Genomic DNA, 26,092 nt, shown 5'->3' with positions numbered 1-26,092 from the left:
GTAATTATTTCGTTTTTTCCTTTATTGTAGGGACTTTCGTTTTGATCTTTGTCATAATTGTGTGTCTTTCAATTATAATTTTGTAACAAAGTACGAAAAAGTAACCCGCCTCCGGGATTTTGGAGTGTGTTTATATAGAAGGTAAAGAAAACGATGATCAACACAAAGCCTCGCTTTGTCCTCATTTCGGCCCTGCACACATCTCGCTCAACGCAACAGCGTCACACCACGCATTTAAACGAACCCCACTCTACAATGAAATATTCCAATAACATAAATGACTCAAAAAGCCAAAACGTTTGGTATCCGTTTTATTTACACATTTAATCAGAATTGAAAACCCGGGTGTTGCTATTTTCACTCAACAGTCGGCATTTTACATGAAGAATGCAGACGAACCGTGTAATGTTGAATATCAGGAACCAGAAAAGACAACAAGAAAAGGCTGGTAGCAGCAAGGTGTTTGGGATTTAAAGATCTACAAATGAAACGGAAAAAAACAGTTTCATTTGTCTGGTAGTTTCTATTCCACAGGTTATTGTTAATTGCACAAAATGTTTACAATTGAAAAAAAAAAAGATTATCCTGTCCGAGCTCATTTAATAGTGAAATATTCTACATATTAATACCTTGTTTAAAAGCTGCATCAATGGAATGCATGTCCATGTGTTTAGTTTGGACCACAAATGTGCATTTTCTGCATATAAGACAATAACAACATTGAAAAACACACGTGATTAACCTCAGGTTGAAACAGAAATTAAACGAGTGCCATCCCAAAATGAGCACATCAACACGTTGTAAATGACACATCGTGTGTGCGTTCAGATGGGAGATCAGTTTCACACGAGCCTTTCCATCAGGCTGGCGAGGTGTGGCCCTCACAAAACAGCCGGAGAGCACAAAGTGGACGGATGATCCCCAGACGGGGTGATATCTCTATATGTGGCGCCGAATATAAGTGCACTTATTGTAGACAAATGCCTGTAAAACTTGCCCAAAGACAGAAGAGACTTTGTTCCAGTCCTTAGCCAGGGTCACATTCATGTTCAGTTGCTGCCAGCGGCTTCTGCATCCTTTTTACTCCCCGCCTTGGCGCTGCGGTTGAGGCTTCCATTCAGAAAGCTCTCTGTGGTCTGACGCTGGAAGTGCTTCCTGGTGCCCACCAGAGAGGGGTTGTTGACCAGGGTGTAGAAGAGATGCCAGTGCCTGCGAGCCCTCTTTGCACTGGACACTTTGTGCCGTTTCTTCTCCTGATTGACCAGCTGGATCCCTGAGGACATTCAGACATCACGATAGCACCGGCGGTATGTCATATAACCACATTTCTATACATCCTACTGTCACAAGAATAACCCTTTTTTTTAAATCTCAACGGGAATGGGAAAAGACTTGAAGGCCACCCAGGACCGGCTACAGAAAGAGTAATAATAGAAAGCAATCATATTCTAATCCTCTAAGCATAGAGGAAGCATATTGGCTATGCCATTAACACACAAGCTTAAGCCCCACGGGCTACATGAATACAAAACAGGCAATTAGCGTAGCTCATCTGTGTAATCAGCTGTACCGGAGAAGTAATCTTTGTAAAACACTAGATTATTTCTGATAATGCATTGTTCTATTAGATGCAAACAAGCAGCATCTCCACTGCACGTGTGTAATTGGACGTAGCTGTGACTAGTTCCGAGGCACAGACGAATGGAGGCTGATGCATTGTCCTGCTAATTTATCACTATAATGCATGTCCTCTTGTCGCCACACGTGTAGGCGACCATCACCTCCTGTTGGAGTCAATAACATCACCGCAGATCAGCAGCTCCCCTCAAAGCAGCTGTTCATATTTGGAGTAAATGACGTAGATGTTAAATATGTTGGAGAATATGTATAATGGCGACCTGTGGGAGGGAAGGCCAGGCGACTGTGGGCACGCCATGAAGGACAGCTGATTAGTTTATGACTGATTTGACTGAGACCGGCAGCAGGACTGTAAATTATTCCATGGTGTGACTCAATTTGCTCCTGACATATTAAATCAGAACGGCTAAGCTTTCATTTCTTCTGCGTGTGCAAGACAGTGTTATGATCTGATTATGTGAAACGGTGACCTGCCACTGAATTCTAAACCTGTTGGAGAAATTGAAGACACCACCCTGACTTTGATGTCGATATGAACATTTATCTTTATGGGGTAAGGCTGGTGGATTCTATACTTATTATTGTCATCAAAAGACCGAGCTCAACAACGAGTTGATCCTTCAACCAAGCATTGTCCTAATATAGCTTAACTGTGCCATAGACCTCCAGCATCAATGAGCCACGTTGTTCTTTCATAACCATAAACACAGACAGTGGAGTTTATTTTGAATAAATTCCACATATACCATCCTGCTGCTGTAAATACTCAGTGGAGCACAATATATGTATTTATGCAATGGGAAATAGTTCCCAACAAATGCATTATTTACTTCTATTTGAATAACATTTGCTTAAACCTACGGTAGACAAGGTAGGAAAGGCAGGAAGTAGGAAAAGGTTTGTTGACAAGAGAAAAATATACAAACTCTAGCCTTATCCTTTAACTGTATGATAACCCTGAAGCGTGTCGCCTATGATGTCAGTTTTGTACTACAGACCCTCTTCAGCGTCCTGCATCCTCTGTGCAGCGTTGCTCTCCTGGCCCACGGACTGCAGCAGCATCCCGCAAAAGGCTTTCATCACGGGGTGCGACTGGCTCACCTCAATCTTCAGATAATGAGCATAGCAGCGGTAGGCTGCAGACAGACACAGGGAGGGGGGATCACTCTGACTGGGCGAAAGCAATAAACACAGAGGACTGCACCCCACGTTGGCTTTGAGGCAATCACACATAATGAGCCATACAATCACACTTCTTTTTTTTTCTAAACCACCTGCTTCATTCTGACAACAGATGTCTTAAATCTGCAGCCGTTTCAGAAATGGGTGTGCAATTACAGTCCAGAGCAGAGAATACAGATATCATACAAGCGGCAGTGAGCTGCTGGCAGGATAAAGTGGAAAGGACACACGTTTCTGGCCTCTAAGTGGGATCAGTAAAAGTGCATTTGCTCATAGGAAATTGCTTCTTTTTAAGCCTCCACTATGATGTTAATAGCATAAAATGTGTTAACATTGTGTGACTGAGACTAAGAAGAACAAATTTGAAATATAATTGAGCAATAAAGTCTCAGACACTGAATCCCCTAGTGATGCTGTTGTTTTTATTTGAGTCCATATAAAATGTACAAACTATCCTTTATATTAATATATATTCTTGAATTCAGATGACATTGAACTTGACCGGATGCCGGAAAGTGTGTTATCTGTATGGAGTGCAGTATATGCGGCTCACCTGGGTCAAATGTCTCCACATTGCGGTTAAGAAGACTGATGTCCATGCGTCCCATGTGGACAATGTTGAACAGGGCTGTGATGATCATGCGCCACACTGCCAGCAGCACCCCGATCAAAACATTGACTGGAAATAGTATGTACGTCAGCAGGAACAGATTGCCCCTGTAAGGTAGGATGGGACTCATTATACATGCGGGACTATGCTGCAGTTATCTGACAGATGATACACAGCGATATAGTGACTTACCTGTTGTCGAGGTCTCGTGTGCCTGCTGTTTTTTTGATGAAGCAAAACCTGCCAGTGATATGCTGAATCAGCACAGCCAAGAGAACCATCAGCCAGAAAGGCCTGAAGGGGGAAAAAAATCAACAATTGAACATCCTGGAGTGATACAAGAAAGACAGTAGACACAAAAAAATATATATACTTTTGTAACTGACAGTACAATATATGACCTAAAGCTATTACTGTGCAACATACAGTACTTGGAGTGTGTTGTGATTGAAAAACCACTGCAGGAAAGCAGCCCCAGTTTTACGCTGACACACAGTTTTTGAGTGAGAGACATGATGACACTCACCACATGCTCCACAGGATGTGAAAGAGGATCAGATTCTGCCCGTGCAGGACAGGCATAATGATGAGGAAGACAGCGATCAGAAGGCAGAGGAAGAACACCATGGTCTGGACCATCATGCCTGCAGAGGAGAGATTAGAACTTCAGGGTGCCGCTCACACCCTGGTCAGCACAAACCTACACTGCACAACGTTGTTTTCATCTCGGAAAGTTCCTTTTCATGATCCACATATGAAACCCTGATAAATCTGCATACTGCTAATATGGCATAAAAATGTTAACATGGTATGCCTGGTGTGACAGGTGATAGAAAGTGAGAAAACAAGATGCAGGATTATACAACACTCAAGGTAATCTACATGTTTCCTTTAGTATTGGATATGTAAGCGCACCGATGCAGAAGTGAGCTGCAGTGAAGCTGGTGTATCCCATCCAGCAGACCAGTGCTGGGCGTGAAGCCCTGATACTTCTCTGGCAGTTGTAAACATTATAGACATCTCCTCTGTACAGCCCCTTCAGGTTTGACCTTCAGATGCAAAAAAAAAACACAATCAGGACAATGCAAAACATAAACTGATTCCTCAATAAATGTACAAATTACATTGTAAATTGAAGAGGTCATTTGGCACGAGAAAGCGACGGGAATGAAATTCAATACTCGACGGGGAAAGCCAATTTCTTTTAATACTGTATAATTTATGGTAATGGTGCGGTATTTCATTCCTTATCTTAATAGCCATTTTCAATTCTAGCAGCAGTTAGCGCAGAGTGAATGCTATTCTGTCTGTCTGGACGATTAGTACTCCATTATGTTATAATAACTCCTCTGTGAACCATTCCATTATAATGATGGGACCACAATGAGAAGCAAGCTTTTAGGATTCTTGGAAACTTTGCAAAGAATATAGAAAAAGACTGAAAATACAGCACCGTTCTTGTTTCACACCTACCGATGCAGAACCATGGACCGCATGAGCATGGCCAGGTTGACCAAGCCAGACAGGGTCATCGCTGAGATATAGCACACTGCAGGAAAAACCAGCACAGCATTCAGGTTTACTGCGGGATGTCATTCATTGGCAATTAGCATGGCAACAAGCATAATGGAGGGTCATGTTAATGTTCTAATGACTCTAATGTAATGCACATAAATAGACAATAAGCATCTCCCGTCACTAAATGACTGCTTCTGCTCTCTGGTTCCACTCACCTTCTACACACCACATGTAGTAAACCACTATTCTGACCACCTCGTGTCTGTCTGGAGACAGCACAATCTTGAAGCCAGCTAAAACGTTGGCGATGTCTTCGTCCACTCCCAAACGGGCAGTCTGGAGAACTGGCACCACTGCCGAGATCAGTAGAAGCCCCACCTAAAAAAAAAAAACGACCAAAAAACAGGAATTATTGGAAGAAAATAAACACTTTTCAGCATTTTCAGTGAATACTGACTTTTTGGATTCTAAACTAAAGTCTAATAGTAAGCATGGTATTTACCTGATACAGGGTAATAAATGATATCACAGCAGATATAGCCAACTTCAGTGGAAAACGGAAAGCTGTTTTTAAAAAAAAAATATGTACAAATGTAATAAACAAGACACGAACACGACCTGACATAATACAAGACCAAGACGACATGTTTACCTTCCTCTGGCGTATAAATGTACGACTTCACAGCGTCAATTATTCTTTGAGGGAGCTTTGGCGTCTCTGTGCTTGATGTGCTGAGGTGAAAGGCAAACAGAGGCACAAGTTTTATACAACACTTCAATGGGTTGTAAAGGAATGGGCCATTTTTGTTTGCCATCACCCTTGAATATATCAAATCTAAAAGAAATGTGTTTCTTTGAAGGTAGTGTCAAACATTCTCTACAAAAGGAAGAAAGAATAAAGGCATTATTTCCTGGTGCTTATTCACCACCAAACTATGCATGACACGGTCATTTGCATCGACTGCATGAGGAAATATTTATATTATTATTTATTCGTTCAACCAGTAGATACGATTAAGGTCTTTAGAAAAATGGCAGCAATTTTTTCCATCTAGAACGTCTCCGCTTCACACACTATTTGATATTTCTTTTGTAATAGATTTTTCAATTTGAAAAAAAGAGATAAAAGAAGATCAGATTTTTGGCTGAAGCGACATCAAAAGACAAACATGTTACAGATAACAGCATGCAAATCTCACCTGATCTTGGTCGGCTTCTTCTTGAGGATTTTCTTCACATAGTCTTTATAGTAGCTGCTGCTCAGATCCTAACAGAAAGATGGACAGCGATCCAGTAAGGCACCAAATGATATTAGTAGATAATAAATAGGTTCAAGAGATCATTTGGCAACAGAATCGTGTGGCTTTGAAGAGTGCATAGATATACACTCTGAACACATTCTAAATATAGCATACACTTAAACTGACATTCACTTTTTTAGGTTGGCCTTTCTTTTAGGTGGCAGATATATGCTCTGCGGCTGCTCCCTTCCACAGCAGGACTTTGCTTTGCTCTACTGGCGACATGCCGACTGCCATCTACTGTAGGAAATACACTGACTATGGATACCTCAGACGACCCCACTTCTCAACTTTAAGATAGTGTGATTGATAAGCTGATAAGCTGATATTATCGATAAAATATGTTATTGTATCAGATTTATGGTGACGGGTACGTTCTTGTGGGGTGGAGGGGTGTGTGTGTGGAGGGGAGGGGAGGCGGGGTTTAGTGACACTCGAGGCAAATCGCCTCACCCCAGCTTTGTCGGACCCATACTGAGATTATCATCAAATAAACACAGCATTGTGTCTCCCCAGTGAAAAAACAAGGCAACCTTTCCATAATCTGATCAAGAACATAACGTAAACCAATTACGTCAAATCTACTTAAAATGATTAGACCGGCATGCTGCGTTGGACTTCACATTTTCCCTCGGCCTAGACTGTACGAGCACGGTAAGCCCCTTGATTAGCAGGCGGCTTATAAAGGTTCCTCACGTGCACAGATTCAGAAGAAATGTGCGTCTTAGAGAGACTTTTTTTATAGTACAGGCTTACGTGAACGTAGAATAGGAATCTTGCATCCAGTTCGTTATGTAAGCAGGCCAACAATTAGTGCTATAATGGCTCTACAGTCAACCTGAAGCAGACATGGCAAAGGAGCTGCACTTGGTTCAAAACTTACCTCTGTTGCATTGTTTTTTTTGGTGCCCTTTAGGCCCTTGAATAGAAAAAGTGGATACTGGAAACTAAGGAATGCCAAGCAAGCTATCTGGGGCAGGCTGGAGAAAAGGGAGTAGTGCTTGTGTATCTGCAAAGGAATAAAAGAAGACTTTAAATCACCTAGCAACTTATTTTGGGAGTTTTGGAGTGACACGAGGAAAACATGTGAAAGTGGCATTGTATTGACACAAAAAGGGGAAACAAATGGCTTTGTATGATTTAATACCATAGAAATGGTATTTGAAATGGTCATGCTTATGTTTTACACCAATGTATTAGTTTATCTTCATGTTTAGAAATAAATATACTAAATATAATATTCAGTAAAATGTATTAAATAGTCTTTATGTTAAGCTTAGTCATGCAGATCAGCTCAAATGAATCCTGCAGCTTTTGGTGTGTGCCAGCTCATGGTGGGATCATCACCACGTTAAAAAAACACTCAGAAAAGCCTGGATGTCTCTCTTTTACTGACACAAACTAAACTGATTAACTGTGACAAAGCCTCTTCATTATGACCAACAGACAGGGGAACTAATGGTTTTGAGTTGTAGACATTCACTGCAGAGAAAACCCAAACAAAGTAGACGTTTTCTTTTAAACAAGCCTTAAAACTCAGACAGATGACACAGTACAAAGAAAGTGACGATTAATCCAGTTACAATCTAGACAATACAAATTCTTCACAAGGCTTTTTCCTGTCGCATCAAAGCAGCTATGGATGCCATCTTTGCTTACCAGAGGTGTTTTAGGACAGTCAATTTTCTGCCAGACCAGAACACCAAAGTGGGTCCACGATAAGAGGCTGCCAAGTACGTAGCCAACTTTATTATGTAAAGTACCACATGCCAGGAGAGGGTAGTATAGTGCGGGGTAGTAGAAGACTCCCAGAATCACCCAGTTTTCTGCAAATACAACAAAACTGTGTGAAAACCCAGCAGATCATCAAAAGCAACACGCACTGATTTGTCATTTACTGAAGAAATAACACAAGATTGATTCTGCTTCATTTAACATACATTTTCACAAAACAAATGTGTGGAGACTTTCAGTGAACTAAAACCTAAGTGTGAGGCATTGCCACTATATTTCCTACTCTGCTGAACCTTGTACTCTTTGGGGATTGTTTAAAAATAGGGAACCGACTCCTTACAGTCAATTCTTACGTAATTTCATTTCAGAAGAAAAAAGAAAGCTTCCTGTAAAGCTAAGTCAAAAATAACAGACGCATGGAAACAAAAAGTCTAATTACATAACACAGATATCTAACAAATAGAATGTTTATGTCAATCTATTTCAGCCTCTAATCTCCTTACCCACTTGTTCAAGAGTGGATAACATATGGCTTAAAAAAGAAGTGTAAAAAGAGAAACTGATTTGCTGATGCTAATGCAGGAAGAACCAAGAAGACCTCCTCACGTTTATTCTCTGTGTCTGTTGTGAAGGGGAGGGGGTTTGGCGATATGATCAGGCCCCACAGTTTGCACAAGAGCACTCCAAACACAGCCACCGCCAGGCCCTTGTGCTGCGTATGATCCAGGAAGTTGACCGGACTGTGAAATCAAGCAGCAGGTATTTAGCGCCCACATGTGACAAGCCTCACATCTTATTGAGCAGAAATGGCTTTTTACCAAAAGCTTTAGCCCACAAACTACAAACTAACTGAACTTAAATTGACCAGACATGTTTAATGTGAAGCCCTTTGGCCTCCATTCATGTCAGTGTAGTCAAATCAACTGTGAGGCTTCACGGTTTTCCACCTCAATAAATCCAGGGAACGGTCAGCTAAAAAAAAACATAAATAACACACAATCTCACCTAAAAGTTATTCTAAATCACACAGCTGTCTCTGTTGGCCACTGAGCAACTCTATTGGAGCAGATTTGGGGGTTTGAGGGACATCAGAACATCAGTGCTGTTATTACAATATAAGTTGCTTTTAAAACTTTGCCTTCTGGTGTGTTCCAGTATTTTCCAGAAAACCTTCATCCTTCACTTAAGAATTTGCTAAAAGTTGTCTTTATAAATGAACAACGTCTCCATATTGTCTATGTTCTGACACCATGTAAATACAATGGCTCCCTGCAGTGATCATCTCTTACGCTGACTTACGTGTTTGCATATGGAAAGTAACACACTGACATGAATGGAAGCCAGTATCTGCTGGGGTAAATAAGAAATCTATCTATAAATCTGGTGTATACTTTGGAAAATGATCACTAGTGATGGGAATGATATGGTCCCATAAAAACCAAGCAGCCATTTGATTTCAAAGGAGAGAAAACGGATGAAATGCGGCCTCACCTCAGTAAACCTGGGAGTCCCTTCTGTCTGTCGCCCACCTTTGTGCGTCTGGCTAAGATTGCTAGGATGAGCATGACAACAAGCTGGGAGGAGAAGAAACATCAGTTAGCCTTGTCTACACAGGAGCATGCAGCTGTGGACTCGGCTTCTCATTAGTGCTCCCCGTGGATGTGGTCTGAATGAATTGTCATCAGTCAGGATCACTGACCAGTGAGAGCTCCATGACCTGTCATGACCTGTGACACATTTAGGAAACGCAAGGATGGGAACACTGCCTTGCTCTAAATAGGGACAATCTGGACCAACTGGCACGACCGTTGTTAAAGACAGACATCAGAAGGGAAAGTGACAACATGGCAACACTGCATGCAATAATGACCAAAATGCAATTGGTGGTGAACATTACTGGATCTCATATTGGTTGAGTGACAGGATTATATGGCGTTAAGACTAAAGTGATCAATTTTATGACCTCAATTATTATTATACAGTCATTTTTCACTTGTATTATTCGATTCATTGGATGTTACTGGAAATCACTTGGAGAGCAAATATATATTAAGTCACCATTTTAGGGTCGGTAGATCAAAAAGACACAATTAAGACATATTTTGTAATGTGAGTCGAGTGCGCCCCACTCCTGGATCTGGACCTATCATGTAGTCCCTGAAACAGGGCCTAAACATCCACAGTAATGTTCACATGAATGCAACGGGACTTACGGATATCGCAGTGATGGTTATGTGGTAGAGCTTGTCGTCAGCAGTGGGGTCACATGGAGGGATTATTCTGAAAAAAGAAAAACAAAACATTTCACACATGTACAAAACAATCAAACTTAAGACTCAAGGATTTGAGTCACACCTATAAACCTTTCACACGTCACTGTCAGGACCATTTGTGGCTGGAAACTTTGTAGCTGAAATCCTGCGGCAGAGATTTGCATTTAAACGGATTGGTATCAGCGTGACACAGGAAAACAACCGATGCCTATGTTCTCCTTCTTGTATACTGAAAGAGCAGGAACGCCTGGTCATAAGGTAGAAATTACAACTCGGATATTCACAGAAGGATTCAAATATCAACTATAGGTTGATTAAAGACAAATTTAGGGAAATGCTACACGTTCTGCATGGTCTGTTAGCACAGAGCTGGCAGCTTCTCGAATGGATGTTTTGACATTTTTCACAACGGTCTCTTACCTGTCCAAACAATGTGTGAATTTGTAACTTGGCACTCCGAGCAGAGCCTTTGTAATTTTAAGGCAGTGTCAAAATTCACATTTCCAGAGTCGCAGCTGGCCGAGCAGAAGGCACAGCAGGACATCTTAGTGTTTACAAATCAGCTTGCTAGAATAACGTGAGCTACAGCGGTGGCAACACAAAAGCTTTTCAGACCACAACTCAACACAGTCTATTCATTTACACGACAGCGACAGTTTATTAGCTCAACGTGGTGATGAATGACACTTGTTCCATCGTATTTCTGTCATACTGGTCATCTGAAGCCGTTATTAACTATCAATATTCACAATGTTTACATGGAAATGCAATTTAGCTGTAAAAACATCCCAAAAAAGAACGGGAAATACTGCATGCACCCTGTTGCATTGTGGGATGGATACTATAAGACACTTTCATCGTCAGATTGCACATCCAAACTTTGTATGGTGCGCTACATCTTTACTTTTACAGGAAATTTACAGTAAAACATTTTCACATTTATATGTGGTTGAATGCACTTTTGTTTTCTTCACACTATCGTTCTTTTTCTCAGGCAAAATCTACACGACTGAGGCATGTAAATGAGACGATGTCTGCTGTAACACTGAAGAGAAACAAGACCACACACTGGCACTGCAGACGGGTGCCAAGTGACATCTAATATCTCAATGAGAGCTGTAGCTCACCGCAACATTAGTTGGAAGAACTACTAACACACGTTAAACAATGGACACTCTTATGGTAGTGAGTTTCAGTCAAACAATAAAAGCATACAAAACTAAACTAAGAGGGCATTAAGCCTCGAAATATCTATTTCTATGTCTTTAGAAAGACGATTAGACTGTACTTACTCTGCTTCAATTTTGGATGGCAAAGGATCCAGGTCGGGGTACTCATAGTCCAGCAGAGCATCCTTATCCATTGTGCTGTCTCTTTTGTTTAAAACAGATCCAAACGTCTAAGTAAAGGAAGCTGGATTACTTTTAACCACAATCTTTGGTGACACACAGCTGCGATCCCTGTTGACTCAAGAGATAAAATTGTCTCCCAAGTTGGACTCTGTTGCTGCTGCAGAGGCGTCCTTGCTCCCCTGTTTGGTCTAGTCTCACTCACGGTCCGCTACTCTGCCTCCGAGCCTGTGTTCAGGTGCCCTCGTCCCACTGTGGAGCTGAGAGTAATGTGACAGGTCCTGGCTGCAGCGTGCTGCCTCCACCCTGCAAAGGCCCTATTTCAGCTGAGAGCTACCACCACACTGGGATCCTGGGGAGAGAGTGAGAGGGGAGAAGTTTGTGAAAGGAGAGAAAGTGTGGAGATCTGGGCAGCCAATCTGGAAGGCCACCTGCGGCTTACTGGGATTACATCTACTTTTGGGGTTGTGTTATTGGTCCTGTGGCCGATTGGTTGAAGGGGTCAGATATGCAGAGTTTTAAAAACTCCAGCGAGGACTGTGTGTGGGTAGATGGAAGCGATGAGTCTTTCCTATCACAGATGAATTTCACATTGATAACAGGCAAATTCTTACGTAGTTCCCCCTCGGTCATGGATGAGTAACATATGTGAAAGGTTACCAAATGGAACCAAACAAAGCCGGACGGTAGAATTGCATGTTTTCAGACTGATCTCACCGCACTCTGCACCTTCAGCTTGATAAGGGTTCGTTCAACCAACGTTCAACATCTTCTGCAGATAAATTAAGATAAAGATGTAGGCCATATTCATGTGCAAACACAAGAACCAGACAGGCTAAATCAGATACTCATGTATTTTATTTTCATGGTGTCATGTTAAGAAAAAGGTTTATCTGAAAGGCGACAACAGGTGATTTCCAAATAGTACTGAATATCATCCTGTAAACGACTGATAAAGATCATAATGAGAGAGGGGGTGAATCTATGTTTTCAACATGATACGAGTACTTGATATGTGGCTGACATGGATTTAACAATAGGTACAGTCACACTGCCCCGAGGAAAGGAATTTCATTGAAGCTTTTTTTTTTTTTTGCAAAGCAAAAAGGGCAAATGTGCTATAATTTCAACCTTTAAAAAGTTTTTAAACGTTTTTTTTTTTTGCTTAAGAACTGAATAACATTATATGAGTTTGTCTATGACAGTGTGAGCTGGGACATCTCATCCCACCAGGTTGGATCCGATTGAGCAGCAGGTGTTTCTTATCGAATTCAAGAGAATACATGGCAGCAGCACCAGTATAAAGATGATCAGTGGCAAAATGATCACATTGTGCCTCCAACGTAAGTGAAGCACAAGCATGTTTGTTACAAAAACAAGCTGAGGTCAAGGGTCGTGGCAACACCCTAGCTCAAATGATTTTCTTTCTGCAACAAGTTACACTCACCCATTCACATTTATGCATGTTACATTAACAAATATCTTGTGCAACATGTCAGCAGTGATCTATTCCTGCATTCAGCTGCAGCCGGTTGAAACTAAGTCAGTTTTGCAACACTGCCTCCATGTCAGCATACGCTCATTATGCCGGGATTATAGTCACACATCTTAAAAAAGCAACAAAAAGTCCCCGCTAACACTCCTGAGAAAACACCGTTTCTCAAGCATAGTAAGCCACCAATTCAAATGTGCCCCGAAGAAACGGCAGCCCAGCAAATAAAGGGGTCACTGAACAAAGAATGCTTTGAACAGTTATAATTACATCACAGAGAGCCACGGTTTGATTGAGCCGGACAGCTCACTTGCATCAGGTTTAGGAAGTCTGCTCGAAAGCCCATTGGTTGGAAACTCATCAAGCATGAGCCTTGTAAAAACAAACTGAATTAGTGAAAGATGCTAAACTATACAGATATAATGCATGAATAAGAAAATTAAAAATTCTGGCTGTACCTTTAATAGTTCTTAGCCCACCTCTCCATAGTGCTGTCTGTCCATTTAGGAAAGATGCTTCTCATTCTAACTCTGAAGAACCCAAAATGTGTTTTCTGTGTTCAACGTGGAAAGCATCCCTCCTATGAGATCCAATTATATCACACTTTTATTATTACATCAAAGAAGAGGCGACACATTATATATTGTTGTCCTGCTTCCCACACATCTGAGCATGCGTGTGTTGACGGCGGAGGGGCCGCTGGATCCTCTGGATTGAGTTTCACACAGACCTCATAGACGCATTTCTCGCCTTTGAAGTTGAGCCTGATGTCCTGACAACAAAGAGACTTTCAGCTCGAGAGCCACGACAGGTAACTAATAAAGTCTCCGTTTCACCTGTGTGCTGGAGAATGTGAGCAACTCCTCACGTGTGAATCGACCTGCACTTCTCGGACGGAAGAGTCGTATTGTGCGTTAAATACGAGCGACGCATGCTAATCACTTGTGTGCACTGGGAGATGCTAGGCTACTTACCGACCGCCTGCAGGTGTGCTGCGCCGCCAGGTGGGCGTGAAAGATGGATTAATGTCAAAGCAGGACTGCTGGCACCAACAACCGCTTTTATCAAGCGCCAAAAAGAAAAGAAAAAAAGAATAGGCTGCATTTTGTGCATTACCTGGCCTGTAGTTTAACACTTTAATTCACTCAAACATGTCCACGCTGAGGCCCAGCCTACAATAAAGTTAGAAACCAGCTTCTTACCTCGTCTTAACCTTGTGCTCTTTGGGCTTGGAGGGCTTCAAATGACTCGAGCCTTCTTCATCACTTTCCACCATGTAGGCACGTCGGAGAAGTTCAATACTCACATAAACAAAACAACAACCTGGAGAGGACCTTTTCCTTTCTCTGGACACCTCTCATGCATCGTGTGTTTGGGACTTTGACCTGTCTCTTATCATAAACCTGCTGCTACATGCAAACTTGAGGAAAAGTTGTTGTGAAACACATAGAGGTCAAGCTTAAGACTGACAGTTTGCCGAAATGGTGATTAAAGGAACCGTTCACCCCTAAAATGTAAAAAGAAATGTGTCCTCATGTAGTGCTGTTTTGGAGATATCGGCCGTAGAGATAACTGCCCTTTTCCACTATAATGGGATTATGTGTCATTTTGTTTGTGGTGCTCAAAAAAAAAACATTCGAAAAATCAACAGTAATCCTCATGTCCCGTTCAGGTAAGAGGAAACATACTTTTGATTTTAGGGTGAACTCAACTCTCCAATTTAGTGAAATTACAAGCAAACAGTTAAAGGTGTTGTCTGTTTCTGGATGAAATGTTAAGCTTTTAAAGTTTTAGCTTTGTGTTAATGTTATGTAAAGGCGACAGTCTGATCTTTGTAACGATCTTCTGTTTTGTGTTGTTTTTGATGTGTTTTGATGTGTCAGGCCAAAGAGGAGATCGTTCCTGCCATATTGCATCAACGTAACACACAGTTACTGTGTATTCTGACACATATTTCTGATTTTTACAGAAGCTTTGTCAAAACACTGCGGGGAAGGAGGCTGATGTGGTGTCTGTGAAGTTCAACCAAGGCATCCATTGCTGGAACACACTGACTGTGCAACCTAGTGATGAAGCGCTGAATACCTTACCTGCACAGACCAGGTAAGGTTTGCATGATCACAAAAATCTGATTCGTCTTCACCTTTCTACCATTCGTCATTTCAAGAATAATTGAATGTGTTGCTGTGGATGTGTAAGAACAAGAACCCTGATGTTATCCTGAATGCAGCGGCTCTGCTTGTAAGAGGCTCAGATCAAAAGGTTGATGCTAAAGCACATTGTGGCTTCACTGTGGCCTTTCTGTTGATGCCCTGAGGGCAGCCGGTGTGCACCATGTCCCTTTATGAATCACCTAGACCAGATCTGATGTTTTCATATACATTCATATACCTTATTTCTCTGGTGTTCTTCAGACCAAGCAGGAAATATCATCCCCACAAATCCAGCCCCACGTATAAGTGGAGAAGTTATGATACTAATATAAGCTTCTTCGGGTTTTGGCATAATTCGTTCTGTGCACAAATATGCTCTTCACAAATGCAATTTAGCCACATGACTCCGCTGTTTTTTCACTGCCTCATTAGTGATGATATTGCAGGGACAGAGAATGTCTTTATTGGTCTCAGAAATTAGATTCTGTTCATGTTCATATGAACAACATAATTTGTGTTTTACCTTCGGGGCTCACATAGCCGGTAAATGTGTGTCCATTATGCTGAATTCAAGAGCTGTTTGTTATTCTTCTCTTGTCTAGCTTCCTGCCACTGGCCAATCTCAAGTACAAGCTTTTTATGCATTCTAAAGAGTCCCGGCTTTTTCCCTCCACACGCCAGCCAAAGATGACCTTCCTATAAAAGCAAGCGATTACATCCGCCCCCGACTGCCGTTTCCCAGTAATTAGGTTTTCGGACTCAAAATAAGTCTTGAGGAAGCAAAGAAATCATGTGAGGGAAAGCACACCATCACAATTATTAACTAGCTGACTCTGCAACTGAGTTAGTATTCTGCTATCACAGCTCTCCTCATACAGAGAATGAATTACATTCTATAATATACATTGTTTTATTTCTACAGTTTTTCCAACACAGTCTAGATTTGATTTAAGATGCCTCTGATGAAGCAAACAAATCAAATTGCGTCTGCCTTGAATTCCGGCATTTCATTTTTGGCAAAGTCGATTTAAATTGAGTAATATTGAGAAATATTACCTCAATATTAAATCATGCCTGCCGAAGGCCTCCTGGGTGCAGGGGGCTAATTACTGAGGCTATTTCTCCCCGGCTCAGTCTGCTACACTGCCTCTGTCAAAATCAATGAGCCTTGTAACACTCAATTAGAACATAATTGGATTTGCTTGTGTTCGAGGCTGAAAAACATTTACATTTGAGCAGACATGAACATACTGCTTATCTCTGTTGACAGGTGTAATGAAGTTGAATTGGCTCGGCTAATTGTAAATTTGAGAAAGAATTAAATCCGTGGGTATTCCAGCACATCCCATCCAACTCTTTGGTTAAAAAAAGCTTGGATTTACATTATAATGTTTAATTAATCATACACACGTGGACATGCGGCTGTAGCTAAATGCAATGAGTCCATGTGTACCGTTCACATTGTTGTATACAGTTTGGTTGAGGTGGAATAGTATGACATTTATATTTAATAGTACATTTTCACAGAAAAATCACAGTGGTGGTGTTTTAAAGGTGAATGGAAATTTTTATTCTTGTCACTTTTTGTTTGAGGAATGATGCTGCAACTATGAATTAATTCAAAAGAGGATTAAACTGTTTTTGGACATATTTGTATTAACGGTGTCTTAAGTTCAAGCCCCAGGAGGGTGTTTCCATGACAGCAGTTGACTGATGTCTGAGGGCCAGTGTTGCTAGGAGATGTGCTGTCTACTTCTGTGGTGCGCTACTGACTGGAACTCATCATAGACCCCCTTTTCCAAAAAAAGCTCAGCTAGCTAGCTAAACAAAGCCATTGAACAAATAATGAGTATCAACATTTTCAGTTGGAACCAAAAAATACACAATTTAAACGTCTTCTTATGGTAATTAGAAGTTTGACAAAAAACGTGGTAATTATCTGTAGATAATCTTTCGTATTGCATTCGGACATGTAAGGTTGAACCTAAAGCTAAAGGAAAAAAAAATCAATTTCCATCTTACAGGTCGTTTCTGTTTTGATATATTGCTGTTATTGTGGGCTAGGGAGGGAGAGATTTATATCCCAGCTTATGAGCCCTGAGAATGGGATGTTATATCTAAGGAGCCTGTGACAAGTACAAATCTTGCTGATAGTTATTAAAGTGGTCATGATCACTCAGACACGCCGGTGTGCAGTGCTCTGTCTGTCACGTTCCTGCAGCGACCGCCTGACAAGCGGCTTGAATTTATGGCGCGGAGGCAGGGTCACGCCTGAGATGCAGTGTAATAATGTTCTTTATAGAACCGTTTGGAGAACACCTTGGCAAACGCACGCGCTCGAGAATCCGATTCGATTTTTATTATGTGTTCATCTCAAATGACAGTTTACATTCAATGTTTTTACTGAGGAAACTAAAGATCTTACTTGTGTATATGTGCACTTGTCAGTTTATTAGGTACACCTTTAAGGTTGCTGTTGAATGTGTAAAAGTGGTGTACTAAATATTTCCTAATAATGCGAGGAGATTACAAATTAATCTGAATCAGAACACAGTGTCACCAAAGGATTTATTGCAGGGCTGTTGTTTTAGACTGTATCAGATTTACACGCATATAGCTTTGTTTATGGTCCTGTATTTTGTGTTGTAGTGAGATAAAGGGGATGGAACAGAGTTTGTAAATCAAACAGGATATTATTAATATCAAGTATTTATTGCTCTTTAGATTGCATGTGTGTGTGTGATGTCTGTTTTAGTAAGGGTGTTGTGTGTGTCAGCGTGATAGATGATGTCCTTGCAATGGCCTCTATTTTGTCATTCTGTGTGTGTGTGTGTGTGTGTGTGTGTGTGTGTGTGTTTGCGTGGCCTGTGTGAGCATATATTTAAAGGCTTTGTCGATGTCGGTCATGTGTGCGGTGGATTATTGCTTTGCAGTTGAATTTCAGATGTTTTGCTGTCTTGTCTTATCACCTAGAAAACGGAGTTCAGAAAGTGAAATCATATTGATATGTTTTCATGACCTTTTGGATTTTTTTCTGGAATCAGGAACATGATTTCCTGTGTTTGTTTGTATTTTGTACTTTGCTCTTTAAAAGGTATAATATGTAATCACATGCATCATGTTGTAAACACAGCATCCAATATAAGAAAAACAGGGAAAATACAAGCATAGTTCAGCTCTCTGCAGATACAGACACTGCCACGCACTTCCAGTGGGCCGTGAGGATAAAGAAGGATTGTTTTTGTATCAGTCCAGACATTGTTTTTTCAGAAATTGTTGCATATTATACCTTTTTAAAGATTGCATTACTTAAGTGTTAGGAAAAAGGCAATTGGCTCCATGTAGCTTTTAAACCTGGCTCTTAAAACAGAGAAACAAATCAAATGTCTCACAGGAATAAGGAAATGAAAAAAGGCACCGTGATCAGTTTGCAGGGAAATTATGCAGACAAACAATTTATCTCAAAACGTGCTATGAATATGGATTTCCCCGTCGAAGCAACTTGTCAGTCTGATGAGGGATTTGCATTTGTCACATCTCAGAGTTTTTAATCATGAATTGAAAATTCACCCCAGCTTGCCTAACATAATTGCTATCAAAATGAGAGATTTGCCAAATTGTCTCAAAAGAGCAAATTGAGGGTGAAGAAAAAATACTGATTCGGTTTTTTTTTTTTTTTAGGTTTGATTCTCTGAGCACAGACGTGTGTGTGTGTGTGTGTGTGTGTGTGTGTGTGTGTGTGTGTGTGTGTGTGTGTGTGTGTGTGTGTGTGTGTGTGTGTGTGTGTGTGTGTGTGTGTGCGTGCGCGTGTGGTTTTTCTTGATGAATAGTATGTTTTATTAAATTCTTAACTTATAAATACAATGGAACTTCTGCCTGCTGTGTCTTACGTCAAGTGTGCTGTTTAAATTGGAAACGTATCTTTATTTCAGGATCCTGATCAACACTGTGTTTAAAAAGTATAATCATTTAACAACAACAACATTGAGTGCAAAGCATTGACAGTTTTGTGTATTTTCCACAGCTAGAATCAAAGCGTCCTTAAGAGGCTTCCATGGGTTTGTAAATCCAATGTCTGGTTATTTTGGAAACCTTTTAGGCAGAGCATCATTTGTGCCACGGGGCCTGACTTTGTCCAGTTTTCATAAGAGAGAATGCCTCCCAGTCTGCAAGCGTTAGATTTTTCTGATGAATAATGTATTCATAGTCTAAAGCTGCAGACGCGTCTCACTGTGTATTCAGAGATGCTTGACTTTCACATGTCTCTGCTGGAATGAGGCTGAATCCAGAGCTTTTCGCAGACATCAACAGCTGTGGGGAATATCCTGCTATGCACAAAAGACACAGACAGAAAATGTCTGCCAGGATATTTCTAAGGACGCTGGATGTACTGGATATGCATGAGTCTTGACAATTTTGAAAACATGGATTTAAGTACAGCTCCTTCGTCAGGCGACATGTATTGTGAAATATTAATATTATATGTGTCTGCTCAACATAGAGTCCTTATTTATTTTATGGAGTCTGAGGTTATTGCTGAACTGGATCAATAGCAAGGATCACATTGCTTCCATTGGGATCAGAGGCAATCAGATCTGTTTTCCTTTCATAACAGAAAAATGATTCCAGCAGAGCGAAGATGGTCTTTATCAGTGTAGGTTCTGGTCTCCTGTCGGTGGAGGGATTTTGACCCACAGTCATAAAGCGTTTTCTTGAGGTGTGTTTCTAAAGCAGTTGTTGCTGCTTTAGAAACACACCTCAAGCAGTTGTTTTCTGAGAACAGAGATACGCGTCTGGTTACACAAGGCTTGACAAATTATGACAGAAAAGAGATAAGGAATGCTTGATGGTGTAAATGCCTTTATCACAGTTAAGTAAAACAGAAAGGTGTTTATTATACATTAATTTGTACAATGAGGAGTTTCATCTGGAGTTTCAAACCCCAAATCCCATCACTACGTCTCTGTTAATGGATTGCAGTGATCGCTTTGAAGACAGAGAAGTGGTCCGCGGGATGATTTGTAAAAGTCAGTTCGGTACAAATGGCCGGGCGACTGAGAATCTGGGTGTTCTCTGAAGCCGACGTCCCATAGAGACTGTGGTGTCATCACAACACCTACGTCTCCTGCAGAGATCACTCACGGCAGACTCCATTAGCAAAAGGCTGCTCTCCACATGTCACCTCTCGAACAAAGACACATGTATTCATCCAACATTAAAGGAGGAATGCCGGCAGCCATAAATAAGGTTTAGGTAAACGGGGTCTGACATGAGAAAAAAGAAAAAAAAGCTTGTGTAATTTATCAAATACAATGTTGTGTAATGCTTGAACTGGAACATTTGCTGTAGAGCTTGGTTGAAGTGTTAGACTTGAAATGGCTTTCAGATAATCTGAACTGATTCGTTTCAGATTCAGGATCAGATGATAAAAGGGAGCGCTGATTCTTGAAGACATGAGTTGATTGTCAAAGCAACGTATGTCAGCTCCTGTGTTTGTACTCGCTGTGCTGTTTCTTCCAACCTGCTCTGTAATTTGCTGCTAGTGATGTTATATGTGATGTTAGTCATGCAGCTCAGTCTAGAGTGCACTATTGAATTATCCACATAGAAGAAATAAATATTGCTTTCATTTAGCTGTAGTGTTTTTATGCACTTTTGGGAACATCTGACGAGTATTATGTTACTGGATTCCTTATTATGGTTTCCCTGATGTATTATCAGTATTGGTTTTGATATCCACCTGCTGCCACGGTGACATCATGGTATTGATTCCCTGGATGACACCCGCAGAGAACTGACTCACGTTTCCCGTAGAGGTTTGGCGATAAGCCGGTAAGGAAACCCCCCTGTGGGCATGCTATGGGCAGGGCAGAATACATCATTTTGCTTCTTCTTCTTTCTTCTTTTTTTTTTACTTTTTGTAATTGCAAGGCTCTGAAATGCTGCTTCAACGATGATTTATGACACACGTTTTATAACATTTCTCAATAGGCTGCTCACAGTGTGATTGGATCATAAAAAGGCCTCTTTGAGCTGAAGGAGTCACACAGCTCTCTTTCACGTGACCTGGACCTTAATTAGTGCGGCAGCAGATTGTCATTTGCATGTATGTGCCCCAGTGAGTAGATGGGAGGTGACGTGCATATGGGGGAAGGAAAGTAACACTTCAGGGCTGGTTTGCTTAACAGACCCCAAAGGTGCAGTCAATTCAGAAGCATTGCTATTGTAGTGAAGTATAAAAGTGGATGCATTTATTTCAATTTGAATAATGAAGGCTGGTGTTCATGTCCAGTAAAGGATAATTATATTAATTTCTTTTGTCAAATGACACCAGAAATGACTGAATGAATGAATTTCTTTGTGTATTTTGCACATTTGAGAGACCGTGATTTATGAATTTCACACTGTTCACCATCTCCCTTTTATCCAATGATATGCACAGAAGATAAAGGAACATCTGTAGAGCGTCATTATTTTTCAAAGTGTTCCATGATCCTGACAAAAGATCTGCCGCATACCTGCTGGGAATGTCTGCCTCTGGAGAACAGGAGGTGTGCAGCACAGTGAGACTCCTCCTTTTATTTAGTAGGCAGCAACATTTAGATGTAACATGCCTTCGGCTGTTTGCTTTGTTCTAGCATTGATATAACATCTTTTTTTTTGTAGTATGAGGCCGTGTACCATTTTGTGTTTTCACTGAAAGGTGGATCTCTGAGACTGGAAATATAATCTGCCCCATTGGGTATTTGTCATTGCATGTAACCTTTTTTCAAACAAAAAAAAAACAAGATGCATAACAAGAAGAGTGATTTATTGAGAGTGATTTCTTTTTTTCACATCCAGTGTGCAATTAATGTTCCCATAATAATCCAAATCTGTGCTTGAGTTTCCCTATGTTGAATTTGTTTTTGTAGCTCATTATCCCTATCATTTGTCAGGCAGGTTGACGGTTGTACACATGCTACTGGCCAGTTTAATATCTCACATCATCACTCACATACTGTTGTCAGGCTGCTAACGACGACACATGCAAATATGCTCTGCAGTTATTTGCATTTGCGCTGCATGAGTCATGACACTGATCAATTGTCTGTTATCTGCACTTGTGTCTCCTGTATACCTGTGTAACAGACTGATTCCAACATAGTATCTCAGAAAATGGAAGCACAGTGTTTGTTTTCCAGTATTGACTGTCCCTCTGTACTGAGTATCTTGTTGATTGACAGCTAGAATCCCTGAAAGCCTCTGTTGATATGTTATTGCTCTGGGTCAGAAACGGGCAAATAGGAGTTAGCCTTCATATCTACTCTTTGTACTTCCTACCTGCTTTTTTTCCCTGTCCACTATCTTTCTGCCTCCTTATAAAATGCTGCGAAATATTGACTAGTCTGGAGTCGCATGAGACTGACTGCAGCCGCACAGCTTTTTTGTCTTTAAATCCCCAAAACAAAATCATTTGAGGCGAGGGTAAGGATAAGGGAAGAATTTCACTGCATAACAGCTACATACTGTACTGGTGGGCAGAAAATAGTATGAAGTATGAATAAATACATTTTAGTGTATGAATGAATATAAACAGTACACATACAGGTGTATATTGCTAAGTTCTAATATGCTCCGATTGATAACTAGACATATTCTTTGATTTTGAAATGGCTATTCATGAATGATGATTCTGTATTAATCTGTACTGTCACTGTGACGATGCCATTATGGATGTCAAATCAAACTGTAAGTCCACATTCTGTATACATGCACCACCCACCACCACCTTGTGATGGGTTGGTTTTCATTTTAAACCCAGAAACCAGAGCCTGGTTACCGCAGGTTATGCGGGGGAATCTTGCTTCATGTGGTGCTGACGAGACCTCACAGCTGAAGATGAATGCTGCTTCATTGTGCTTCATTGTACTCAACTAATTATTCCAGTGACAAGTGTGACTTCACCACCACCTTTGAACAGCGGTGCATGAATAGTATGGAGTGGCTCAAGGTTGCCATCAGATGTGACTTTAAATTGTCTTGAAGCCCTGCTATGAAAAGCTGCTGCTGCTGCTGCTGCTGCACGTACAGCAGTATGTGTTGTGAAATTACCTGTTGCTTAGGAACCATTGTGACTTGGTGCATGAGAGAAGGCTTTGTCAAGGTCTTTGAGCACATGAATTCTTTGTCAAGTGTTAGTCAAATCTAAATTATTGATATTTTCTATGTACTGCATGCTGTTTATTATGTGGCTCAAATTTGAAGGCAACCTAACCATTTTATCTTCTTCTCATCTCACGTAGGAGTTCCTTTTTTTACTATATTGAAATATTTAAAATGGGTTGTTTTGTCAAAAGTGGTTAATATGCTAATATGGTGTTAATCATTCACTAGCATGTTGTTTTTATTGTTTTCTCCAAAGGGATGTGTGAAACATCTGTTTCATTTTACAGGTTAAAGCCTTCCCTGCTGGATGATTTAATGACATGGTACACAGCTTTTGGATATAATGTGAGTGTCGTACCTGAAGCATTACACAATACACCTTGATTGTTACTTTAACCCCCCTATTTAAACATGATTTGTGACTTTCCTTTATCATTGAAACATATTTTGAAATTGTACCTAATAGTATTAATTATTCAATTTTGGTAATATGTGTGTACAGAAAAATCCTCTTATTGTATATTGCCAATGAATGCCCAGATGTTTCTTGCAAGGCCTTCCACAGCTGGCGATGTCACAAACGGTCTGCAACGCAGATGTTGTGTAGTTGAGACTGTTACTCCGTAAAACCTCAAGCAGTGGATTTATTTTCTGCTCCAACATCGTGGTTAAAGGTTGTAAAGCAACATGCGTGCGTCAGGTTAGAGAGAGAGGAGCGAGTGTGTGCACTTTTTAGTTTTGTTAGTTAGTGGTTGTATGAGTGGCCTTTATGTTAACGATGGAAGCCTTGGTGCTGTGTGCGCAAAGCGTGTATAGCTAGGTTTATTGCATTGGCTTGAATCCATGAAATCGGATTTATCGCGTATTGAGTGTAAGACTTCAGCAGAATGTGGGAGCACTAGGGGACCTCCAGATTTTGCATACTGCATTCATCCTCACTAATTTATCTCCATCTGAAACCACAGCATCCAGCAGGTGATTCTTTAGAGTTAAGGGTATCAGGTGCAACATCGCTGGTGTCTAAAAATAAAAAGAAACAATATGGTTTTTTTTCTCTCTCTTGTATGATATTATCCAGAAAACTACAACAATATGTCGCTGTACTGAGTGTGTGGGAGGGAGTTTACATTCAATGGCTTTTAAAAGCAGCTAATCAGTGTGTTATTATTGCGCACAGGCAAAAAGAAACCCTTGATTAGTGAACACCACTGAAGGAGTGTAAATCCATGCACATTCTCCCACCGTCTCTCCCTGATTAGAACTCCCACTGTGAGGCAAAGCGCGGGTCAAATGAAGGCGGCAGACACAGTCGCCATCAGTGGGGGCAGCATCAGTGCAACAGCAGCACTTCAAATGGAGGTTTTCAAGGCATACAGTCATAAATTTTTCATCCACGACCGGCTTTGAGGCAGGAGAGGGGGCAGGCTCCAATTGAAGGCTTCTAACAACAAACCAAGGCTTTCAGAGACAAAAGGTAGATGGGGGAAGGGCACGTGAAATGAGAAACAACAAGAAATCCTTTGTTTACAATAGAAGAAAAAGAGGTGTAAACAAAAAGTCGATGTTTTGCTGCCGAAGCCAGCAGAGTGCCACGCATCACACCGGCAAACAAAAACGATGATGACAGAACTACAATTGTGAATTCCGAATCCCTCGAATAATTGCTGCCACAACACTAAACTTGAAGAGATTCATAAAGAGTAATTTGTTTTGCAGTCATCTTTTTTTTATGGCATAAAAACAGCTTTTTCTATGATGTCGTACATCGCACATGATTTAGTGAGCAAATATTATAAATGTTTTTAAAATCCTAGAAACAATAGTTTCATCATGCTGTCCACATTTTTAGATGCAATAATGATAGTAATTATTATCGTTAATACAACAATAATGCGATTCAACACAACAGCTCTGCTATAAATTCTACGTTTTATGAAGTTTTCAATGTTAAATTATATGTTTTATAATGGGGTCATAGTCAAAGGTACTGGACTACATCAAATATTGAGACGTGTAATTTCTGTCCTGCGTATTTACATAGACGACTGGGCTGAATATTAGAAACACCTCTGAATAAAATGCAGTCCCGTACTGCATCATATAATTGAATGAACACTGATGACGGTGTACAAAAAACTGAACATTATAGACATCATGAAAATGGGCTTTATGGCAGAATAGTATTGCATTAGAGTGGGAGTGATTTTCATTGAATGATTTTGTAAAAAAAAAAAAAAAAAAGACTATATGATATGAGTTTTTAAATGTAAATGCACATTTCATATACATGTAAGCAAAGCCTACAGTATAATAATGTGAACACCTCTTATTCCAAGCATGAACTACAGGCAGGATATTGTGTATTTTTAGCCCGGTCGTTTTTGGTAGCTGGTGTCTTATTAATATTCTGTAAATATTGAATGGGCACTGCTGTTCAAAGACGGCACACGATCCCTTTCAAAATTCAGAAATAAAAAGATTTTGCTCATCTTCCCCAGAAGCTTCCTGGGCCTGTGTGTCAGCCGACCTTTTATCTGTAGGGTGAATCAGAAATCCAAACCTGATCTGTGGTAAATGCATCCTATCCATAAAGTGCTGTCCCTCATCCCATAAGCAGACAGTGGAGCTCTGCAGAGCGCTTGCAAATTTAATGACTGATTTTCCCGGCACCGCTGAATCCTCTGGGTGCAGAGT

The 26,092-nt window shown here is 40.7% G+C and overlaps 2 protein-coding genes and 1 long non-coding RNA gene across 3 annotated transcripts in view; 1 reads left to right on the top strand and 2 right to left on the bottom strand.

Annotated features, from left to right (window-relative positions):
• The window catches only part of commd4 (COMM domain containing 4), a 61,236-nt gene that overhangs the window by 19,704 nt on the left and 15,440 nt on the right, over positions 1-26,092 (bottom strand). The gene's annotated exons all lie outside the window — the stretch shown is intronic.
• stra6 (signaling receptor and transporter of retinol STRA6) lies at positions 297-11,916 on the bottom strand. Its single transcript, XM_084018101.1, has 17 exons — positions 11,549-11,916; positions 10,197-10,263; positions 9,475-9,557; positions 8,590-8,723; positions 7,909-8,075; positions 7,133-7,258; positions 6,148-6,215; positions 5,601-5,680; positions 5,451-5,512; positions 5,164-5,326; positions 4,904-4,979; positions 4,346-4,479; positions 3,957-4,074; positions 3,623-3,724; positions 3,374-3,537; positions 2,637-2,774; positions 297-1,273 (listed from the first exon to the last, which is right to left on the bottom strand). The coding sequence occupies exons 1-17, from the start codon at positions 11,617-11,619 to the stop codon at positions 1,050-1,052; spliced, it is 1,977 nt and encodes a 658-aa protein (XP_083874227.1). The 5' UTR covers positions 11,620-11,916; the 3' UTR covers positions 297-1,049.
• Positions 13,820-26,092, top strand: part of LOC311018974 — a 40,071-nt gene continuing 27,798 nt past the window's right edge. Inside the window, exons 1-2 of the long non-coding RNA XR_014597768.1 lie at positions 13,820-13,908; positions 15,067-15,200. This is a non-coding gene — a long non-coding RNA (uncharacterized lncRNA). The remainder of the gene's footprint in view (positions 13,909-15,066; positions 15,201-26,092) is intronic.

This window comes from Eutrigla gurnardus, assembly GCF_963514095.1.
Source record: "Eutrigla gurnardus genome assembly, chromosome: 9".
Taxonomy (NCBI): domain Eukaryota; kingdom Metazoa; phylum Chordata; class Actinopteri; order Perciformes; family Triglidae; genus Eutrigla; species Eutrigla gurnardus.
Note: the sequence above shows the minus strand (reverse complement) of the source record. Positions and strands in the feature narration are given on the sequence as shown.